The sequence below is a fragment of the Berghia stephanieae genome, chromosome 1 (genome assembly GCF_034508935.2).
Source record: "Berghia stephanieae isolate SIO BIC M18660-M18661 chromosome 1, UCSD_Bste_1.3, whole genome shotgun sequence".
Taxonomy (NCBI): domain Eukaryota; kingdom Metazoa; phylum Mollusca; class Gastropoda; order Nudibranchia; family Aeolidiidae; genus Berghia; species Berghia stephanieae.
Genome location: NC_088360.1, coordinates 13,315,186 through 13,325,185, shown reverse-complemented (window position 1 = coordinate 13,325,185; position 10,000 = coordinate 13,315,186). Strand labels below are relative to the sequence as shown.

Below are 10,000 nucleotides of genomic sequence, written 5' to 3'. Positions count from 1 at the left end.
TCGCGCCATGATATCATGTTTAAATAATAATTTGTGACGTCAGATTATCAAGCGTAAATTTCACTAAAATTCAGATTCTTAAGAAGAAGTATCATTTAAATGTTCGAGGATATCTTTTATTCAAAGATGACGAAATAAGAGTCGATTGAGTGATAGAATAAATGAATTCTTACACTCTTGCGTTTTGGAATTCGAACTTTGTTCCCAACGCGCACTCGAAAGCTCGTGCAACGGTTGGGATCACGTCAGGAATTCCAAAAAGCAACAGTGTAAGAATCGTATATTATTTTTTCTATTGAACGCTCTACCTTTTGACTTAATTATTATATGGCGCATGTATTTGTGCTCCATTTATAAAATACAAGAAAAAAAAAAGAGAAAAAAGAAGCAATTTATCATACTAACAGAACTTTGACACCACAACCATCTTGAGAGGAATTATCATCTTCAGTTGTGCACGAAAAATAAACTATTTATTTAACACCTCCTTTTTCTATTAAATTATCACATTGATTAATTGACACATTTGTTTAACTGGTTTCAAAAAAATTGTACCTATGGTAACTGCTAAAATTTATATTTGGATGTATATCTAGAAGTGTTGACATCATCATGATGATTTGGTCATATTTCATAAAAAGTAATAAATACATAACTAAAAAAACAGAACGACGGCAGATCTACAATCTATCTGTTTGTTGTCTTTTTTTTTTTCTTTTTTGGTTATGCATTTGTTATGTTTTCATTGTTTTTTGTTTGCTGAAGAAGGGTTTTGAGCCAGAAACGTTCCGAGTTTTGTATTTTTAAAATTTGTTTTTGAATCTGTTATATTCATTTTTTGTTTATGACGATAAACTGAACACATCATATTATAGAAGGTCACGTTGTCCTATTTCATATACATTTCTAAATACATATTGTGTGAGGTTGTGGGAAATGTGCCTTTGTGAATGGTGTGAATCGCTGACGTATAGCACACGAAACATGGCGTGGTCTAGATCATGCACTTTATAATAAATATTATTATTATTATTATTATTATTATTATTATTATTATTATTATTATTATTATTATTATTATTATTATTATTATTATATCAATACTGTGCCCATTGCTATATAAAGCGCGTCATTGCACATCTTAAACAAGTTTTGTTTTGTGATTTTATTGGATCAATCAAGAATGAATACCTAGTATATTGAACTGGAATCGTGGTTCCTCACGTGTGGACCCCATTAGAACAAATGTGACCAACTAATTGCCCTCCGGAGCCGTCTGGCGGCCCAGGAGAGCCGTCCGGAGGTCATATAAAGCATTCTCAAGCCATCTCCTGGGGATCTCCTTATTTCATTTTCATTATCATCATCATCATCATCATTATCATCATCATCATCATCATCATCATCATCATCATCAATATTGTTAGGTAATTCAGTCTCAAATATTTTTTATCACTAATTTTACTCGTATCTATATAATTTAGCTCCAACCATTATGTACAGCCCACATAAAAGTACTCAATAGTTGTTTTAAATATTCCACTTTTTTTTGCACAATGGATGTACATAGACCTACTTATACTATGAACAGATATGTAGTATGTTAAGATGGAATCGTGGTGATACTATTTACAACTAGAATTATCGATTAATGATCCTAGCTGTTTATTCAGTAACGTGTTTCGTGGTTTGAAACGAGTTCATTTCAAAACTGTGATTTAACTTGTCAAGAGCAAATATTCTATTAAAGTTTTATTTGAATTCTATTTAAACTGTTCGTCGAGGATTAATTTAAATGAAAGTGGAGGTTGTTAATTAATTCTGGGGGGGGGGGGGTGAAGAAGGCTTGGTCATATGTAACTGTAGCAAATTTCATCAATCAATGTAATAATAACAATAATTTATTGCTGAGAAAGTTGCAATACGGTGGTGAAGATACTGTCTGGCTTTAACAAAACAATATTGTCCTTTTTGGTCAGATAACTTACAAAATAAAAGGGGGAAAACAGTGCGGCGTCTACAATAAAACTTATAATGTATGATTAGGTCATATAAATATTCCTGCCAAATAACAGGAATGTGGTTAGACCTAGGTGCACATATTCACAGGTCTGACAGCCGAAAGCAATAATGGGCCTGCTTTAACATTTCTGCAATGGACATACCATTTTTGTGTTGGTCTGAGAATATTTCCATTACAACAATGATACCATAACAATTTGGGTTATCAGACCTGCAAATACGTACACTTCGAATTAGAATGTTGAGCCCAAGGATAGCGGAAGGGCGGATCTAAAATAAATTACAGCAAATGGCGCTTGTACGATAAGAGTCGGACGCACTCGAAATTGGTTTTCTGAACAAAATGGTAATAATGAGTCGTGTCAGGGTACGGTAGAATAAACTCCAGCACGATTTCCTCGAACACGGTTTCCCCGCATTAATTGGAATATCCCGAATTTCTTCCTTGTTATTCTTTGTTTTCATTCCATTCCTTCCTCGAACAACTGTATACCTCGAACACGGTTTCCTCAAACTTTCACCCAGATACCGTTTTTTTTTTTAAATAATTAAAGTTATTTTTTATTAATTGCGCCCCTTGATTCGACCATCACTGATGACTTACGATTGACAGTTACTTATGTATGTGTCCTCTGTATCTGCATGTATGTGTATGCCGTATGATAGACACGTACACACACACGCACACACACACACACACACACACACACACACACACACACACACAGGCACTCCGTATCACTTCGCCATTAGTTCCAATTTCAATGCCACATGCCATGATGTGCTCATGTTGGCTATGGCGGTAAATAAATGCTGTGATACAGCAACCCCCCCCCCACACACACACACACACATATATATATATATATATATATATATATATATATATATATATATATATACATACATATATATATATATATATATATATATATATATATATATATATATATATTATATATATATATATATACCTTGTAACATATCAAAAAGATAAATAATAATAAAGTTCCCTTTATTCATCCTCATGCGAAATTTTGTTTTAGAGTTTATTCAAAGGGAAGACTGAAATAACCCAGGTGTCACCCCAACACAGCGCCACAAATTGAGCTTGGGAAAGGTGGCTTGTTGACGGCCACATAACACGGTGGATATTTGAACTAGGTATCTTTCGAGTACGAAGCAAAGACCATACCGCTGGTCGACTGCCCTCCCCCCTCCCAATCAAACATCATGGCAATGTACGATTTCCTCAAACTACGGTTTCCTCGAACATTTAATTTTTGCATGTCCGAGAAGTTCGAGAAAACAGTGCTGTGGGTAGTTGCATAATGTTACTAACGGAAATGACTGGCCCTGTCTATGTATTAGAAAGTCAATATTCTGTCTGATTCAAAAGCCTTTGAGCTCGTGCTCTTCGGCCCTATGCCTAGTAAGTAGATGTCTTTTGAGTTGTTCAGTTGCGATGTAAAGAGTGAGAAATCGAAAACAGTAATACAGAGTTTAGGTCGTTTCTACATTTAGAACATGCCAAATAGCAAAATCAGTCGGCCCCTTATTTTGTGAATGTTAGTCGCGATGTTTCGAAACAGTGATGCGTGGAATAACACGGTGACATTGTAGAATGCCATGTATTTTTAAACCGCCTTTGTTGTGGAATAAAATTATGGACAATGGAATCCCTTGGGGAAGGGTGATGATTGTTTTTGATAAAAGACGTGTTCTGAAGATAACCATCGTTTAAATGCATTAACAAACACAGGCATAGAAATAAAATTAAATGGAGAAAAAGACAGGGGTAATTCCCTTTAAACTCATGGTGAACGGTGCCCAAAGTACAAGCCGAATGGTGGCCCTTGACTTAACTATCTATGCGTGACTATGCGTTGTATGACACTCGCCTTCGGTTCGGAAGGTCCAGGTTTCGAGTCCCGCTCTGAGCGGCGCATAGTACAGTCCTTGGAAAGAAAAAAGAATGTATTATCGCCTCATGTGCATCATATCTTGTCCAACATATTTAAGTGTTGCTATTGGTTAGGGACCCCGCTTCGAGCACGTTTAATGGATATTGCGCCTTATAACTTTTCTTCTTTTTTTTTTTTACCTTTTTCTGACAATGAAAGGAAATGTGATTACGAGATTGGGATCCACGGGGCCCATTTTATGTAAACCAAGCACGTAGTGCGTAAAGCAATTTCGGTGATTGTGAACTTTGACTAAATTTAGTGAAGATTGACTAAATTAACATTTGGTTTCAAATCTTAATATGTCCGAAACATATGGCTTACCAGCGAGACAGCGTTTTGATACTAAGTTTTTTTTCCATTGTTAGCAGCCTTGTTTGTTTGAAGATTTAGATCTTCGTTTCGGAAGGAAAAACAAACGTAAGGTGTTCTGTTGATACTGGCTTTGAAAGACAAATTTAAATTTACAGATCGTCCAAAGTACACATTTTGGTGTGTGGAAGCTAAAGATATTTTTTTTTTAAATCCCGACTCCGATTGCGAGTTGCGAGTGAGAATTTGTTGAGACAATAGGCTTTTAACGAAATCGGGCCGATCGAGACGCCGAACGCCGAATCCGAACGGACCTAGCCTTCTCGCGTGACCATGAACGAGATCGGGCGTGAAGGCTCTCAAGCGATATGCAACATCGGATCTAAGGTCACGTGATAGAGGATAGCTTGGGTTGCTGTTGGCTTCAGCTGACAAGAAACGGAGAAGGAAAGAATGGAAACTACATCAGGCCTCCCCCTACCATGTGTTAGGGGAGAGGCAAGGTCAGTGTCATTCAATAGTATATAATTGTGCATGTGTCGCTCTACCCTAGATACGGAGAGAAAATTATAAATTGATTACGGGGGAAGGTGGGGGGGGGGGGGAAGGGGTTTGACCCACAAACGACCGAGGTGTTGGGCTTCGGGAGACCATGATACGACATCAAAGAGAAAAGGCCGCTGGTACTTGGATGGTGGAAATGGTTGGGGGGTGGGGGGTGGGGGGTGGGGGGTAGTGACAATCAGCATGGGATGTATACATTAACATTAATAATATAGGCAATAGATGACGAGGGATGTGTATTGTTTGTGTATTGTTTGTATATGTTTGTGTGTGTGTGTGTGTGTGTGTGTGTGTGTGTGTGCGTGTGTGTGAAAGGGATTACATAAAAACATCTTTCTCTGTATACGATAAATTTGAAAACCACATTGTTTGAATCAGCTTGCGAAAAGGAGAACATTTATCTTTGTTTCACAAAAATAGGCTTAGAAATAACAATTTTTTTTAGTAGATTGATTTTGAAAAAAATATTGTTCAAATTTTTGAATTTAATGATAATTTCTTTATTTTCCGGTTGATTTTCTTGATTTATATCTCATTTTTCAATTCTCAATGCGACGAGCACACTGATGTATCTCGTGTGATTCAAAAGCGTTTAAAACACTTATTGCGTTGCTTTTAAAATATATATATATATATACTGAGAGTCCTGCCTCACTAATTAATTCCTGAGCGTTGAGATGGTGACGCAACTATTACATACAAGACATTGCAGTTGAGTCGGCATGGCTTTTGGGTTACACAACCACTATTTACCCATCGCTCAGCGATACTCTTTGATGTATACAACACTCACCGCCTTTACGCAAAGCCGCCTGTCCATAAAGCAAGAGATGATCTCCTAACTGTTTACAAGCGAGCTGTCAAACGAGAAATCGATGATTGGATAAGAATCTCAAGATCTCATATTATAAGGTAAGTTTTGGAGAGGTGATATCCCACCACCTCATCGGACAGAACTTTCATTGCGTTATATCATATAATCTCCGCCTCCTCTTTCTATTCCGGAGTGACGAGATTAGACGAGAGAACGCGAGAAAAAATTAATCACGTGTTCGGTCAGTCGATCGTTCGGGCTGCTTCGGTATCTAACTATAATTTGGTAATATTATTCGTTGGCTTGAGAGAATTTCCTTTGCAACAACAATGTGCCTATAACAATTTACTTTTTCAGAACAGCAAATATACATAGGACACCTCGGCTGAGATTGAAGTCGATTCGCTTCGACGAAATAAAGAAAAAGATCAGAAAATTTAACAAGTATAATGGAGACAAGAGTTATTCAAAAAATTGTGTGATTCGTTTGAAACACATTATCTGTTTTGTTTTCTGTTTGTGTGTGTGTGTGTGTGTGTGTTTTTTAGTTTGTTTGTTTTTGGGAGGGAGATTTTTGTTCACTTTGGGGGGGGGGGTATTTTTTTTTTTTTGTTTATTTGTTTTAGTTTTTGTGTTTGTGAGTGTGATTGTGTGTGTGTGTGTGTGTGTGTGTGTGTGTTGTATGTGTGTTTTTATTGAGTGTGTATATGGAGACGTTAAAAAAATATTCGATTGATTCCCAATGTCAAGGTCAAGTTATCAATTGTCAATGTCAAGGTCAAGTTGTGATGAAAAAAAATCCAGTCGAACTTGTATAAGGCGGCCACCCATGGGACCACACAAAGGCGTCCGTCTTGCTTAGATAGTTGGTCGCTATGTGCACGTCAGATATTTCTAAGAGTTACAAGTTCGATTTAATTGCATGTTTTTGATCCCGCCCCACCCCGCCCCTCTCCTCCCCCCCCTCTCTCTCTCTCTCTCTCTCTCTCTCTCTCTCTCTCTCTCTCTCTCTCTCTCTCTCTCTCTCTCTCTCTCTCTCTCTCTCTCTTCCTCCCTTCGTCCTCCCTCACATAGTATGTAGGTAGCTCTTCAGGGCCATGGAGCCGGAGTTTGTCCCAGTTTCTATTGTCTTAAACGGACAATACCAATTGCTTGCTATCCTTTGGATATGACCAAAGTCTATCGCAAAAGCACTCTAGATCTAACAGACCCAGCAACCCAATCACTCCTGGATGGACAGGGGTTCAGAAAAAAATATGTTGTCTTTATGTGTGAAACGAGTGCTCTCCCAACGAGATAGCGGGACCCCAACTCGTGAGTATGGCATGTCTAATTCCGATTTACTGTTATAATGATCATCACGACTCAATCATTGTTTGCCCCTAATACTAATAAACTCTTGCATTTAATCTAAAAAGCGCCCTCGGCCCTTGATTTGTCTATTGGCAAATGTTTTTTTTTACCAACGCATTGTCATTTAGCCTACGGGTATGATCGTCTGGAGTCTGGTGGATAAATATAAAATGTTTACTTTCAATTGGAGATAGCGATACGACCCGGATTCTCATTGTGGAAATAAGAGGGCGTAAAACTGAGGAACAGTCAATTGAGATGGACATAAAATGTTTGCTTTCTAGCTTATACTGTAGATGGCCGCCTTGTACAATTGCCCCTTTGTTATTATATGACATGGGCGACACATTTGAAAGTCAGTGGTTACCAAATTGTTGGCAAGATCACTTTGGCAATGCGACAAGACGCGATTTATCTTCACATTTCCTTTTTCCGCGTGATCATTAAGCTAACAGCAAGCATGTTTGCACTGGGTACGGGCATATAATACCAACCTGCCATGTAATTTTGCAATTTAAAATAGATTAATTGTGTCAGGACGTAACAAAGCCAAGCAGATAGCGTGAAGAAAATGTTAATTGGTTTTGGAGTTTCACTGCACTTGTTACACTCGCACCAGTAGAAGGGGGTTATTTTTGTCAATTACAGAAATCATCTGGCCGCTTTAGACAACTCCAGGGGCTTTTTTTTTTGTCCCAGAAACAAATGGCCGTGACCTTAGCTGCGTTACGCAGTGACCGCCTTATGCAGTAATAATTCAGCCATGAATGTTGGCTGCCACGGTGATTGCCGAATACAAGTACAAATGGCTGCCGACATTTGATCACATGACTTGATTCATGTTACTTTTCAACTCTTTTTGTTATAATAGATTTAAAACTCCCTTTTGGCTTAAACCATTGCCTTCTTACTAAACGACTGGCGTGAAAAATAAAACGCTAGGGTAGTGAGAAGCCTATTTACTATAGTCGGTTTCAAAATACAGGATCACTCATTTCGATCTGTCAAACCGTGTTATGTATTATCACGAATATTTGCACACAACTTTGATTGTACTAGACGTAATGAATGCTAAATATTAATATTGTTCCTATCTGGGTTCAGCAAATTGAACACTTTGTACACATTTGACATAAATATTTTTTACAAGTAATAGTTGAAAGCCAGAGACGTAACTAGCTTGTTGTTAGGATTTCTACATTCATAACATTTGATAACAAAATTGATTTAACGCGCAACATTGTCACTATGAGGAGTATAGAAAGAAGTTTAGATTCAGTGATATTTCACATTATTACATTCTAACCGCCCCGAATGAACATAATTCGAGACTGGCTAAGATGTACCGTATTCGATGGGCGACCAGTGCGTTTTCGTGACGTGTTTTGTACGAACTTGATGAGTTCTCTTGCTCAACAGTTGGTCAGGCGTTATGTTTTTGTGAGAGGCATTTCATACAACTTTCCTTGTCTTATCGTACCATCGTAGATGGGCGTAAAATTCGGAGGACCCCCTGCTTTTGACAGCATTGTCTTTGTCAGAAAAATGTATAAGCACTTAACGAGCTGTTTGTGTCGTCTAATGTTATATCATATTGCGTTTTCCATCAGGGAAAAGATAGATTATAAAGCGCGGTGAGTCTATTTTCAAAGTTGTGAAGTACTAAATGAATACTATTATTACACTATTTGAAGCAATCCAAAATTATTTGCTAAGCTACGCCATTTGAGTCTGAATGCCACTTTGTTATGATTATTTTTTGTACGGGACACCCAAAAGCAAAATAAAGCAAGGCAGACCAAAACAAGCATGTTGAAGGACAGTGGAGTAAGAGAACCAACTTTCTCAGCTTGTATATTGCATCAGATAATCCTTATCGTGATTTTTTTTTAAAGACATTTTATTTTCACAAACACACCAGCTCTTGATTTAAGAAAAGTTAGGATGTTTCTTAAATTGAAATTTTATACGTGCTTGACCACTGACTGAAGTCTGAAGTCATTATCAAGGGGGTGGGGGGGGGGGGGGGGTTAAATCCTTATCATTGATTATCTAATACTTTTTGTAACTTCATTAAAATAATAAATTCGAATTGTTCATTAGATAACAATTTAATTGGTCTTTTTGCAGCTTGGCAAATTCTTGGATATAACAAAACAAACTGGTATTGAGCACCATTTAAGATGGTTGACTTTATCACCCAACAAGCATTTAAATGAACTCGAGAGGGAAATCGCAAGACTTGACAATGTTGTGATTGTTGCGCCAATCATATGGAATTTTCAACCAATCAAATGCCCAACAGTAAGTATGGAAATTTATTTCTATTCATATGCTACGGATATGTTTTTTTGAATTGACATAAATATTATTATGATTTCATTGACTCAAATGTGTAGGATCCGTTTCGTAATTTAGGTAGGCCCTATAGTTGTAATGTCTACTTTTCAATTCCCATATTAACCCAGTCCGACGTGCACTTTTTTGCAGGTCTGATAACCCAATTCCTTATGGGGTCATGGTTCTAATGGAAGTCTAAAAAAAAAAAGACGCAAACTATTGTCCATTTCAACAATGTTAAACTAGGCCCAAAACTGGGTTCGGATGTCAGACCTGCATATATATACACGTCGACCCAGTCGTTTGACGCAACGTTTAAGTTATTAAACATGTTAGTCCATGGCATTGAAAAAAAAAACCCCAAAAACAAAACAAAACAAACAAAAGCAGCGAAATTCCATGTCATAATGCAAGCTGGTTCTTTGTAGAGCTAACCCTGCGTTGTTTACAAGTAGAATTATACTGCTTCAAGACCATAGTCACAAAAAGTGCTTTAAATATGAACTAATTATTATGTAGGCTTGAGATTGACGTAACCGATTTTATATGAGATTTTATCGATCGTTTAACATATCCTCCAACTTAACAAAAGTCATAATCCTGAGATCTCTGAAATAATGTTTGAACAGGT

At 37.3% G+C, this 10,000-nt stretch overlaps 1 protein-coding gene across 1 annotated transcript in view; it reads left to right on the top strand.

The window, feature by feature from the left end:
* Window positions 1-10,000, top strand: part of LOC144968335 (glutamate receptor U1-like) — a 45,261-nt gene that overhangs the window by 5,020 nt on the left and 30,241 nt on the right. Inside the window, exon 3 of the mRNA XM_078906618.1 lies at window positions 9,160-9,333. Within this exon, the coding sequence (XP_078762744.1) occupies window positions 9,160-9,333 (174 nt within the window). The remainder of the gene's footprint in view (window positions 1-9,159; window positions 9,334-10,000) is intronic.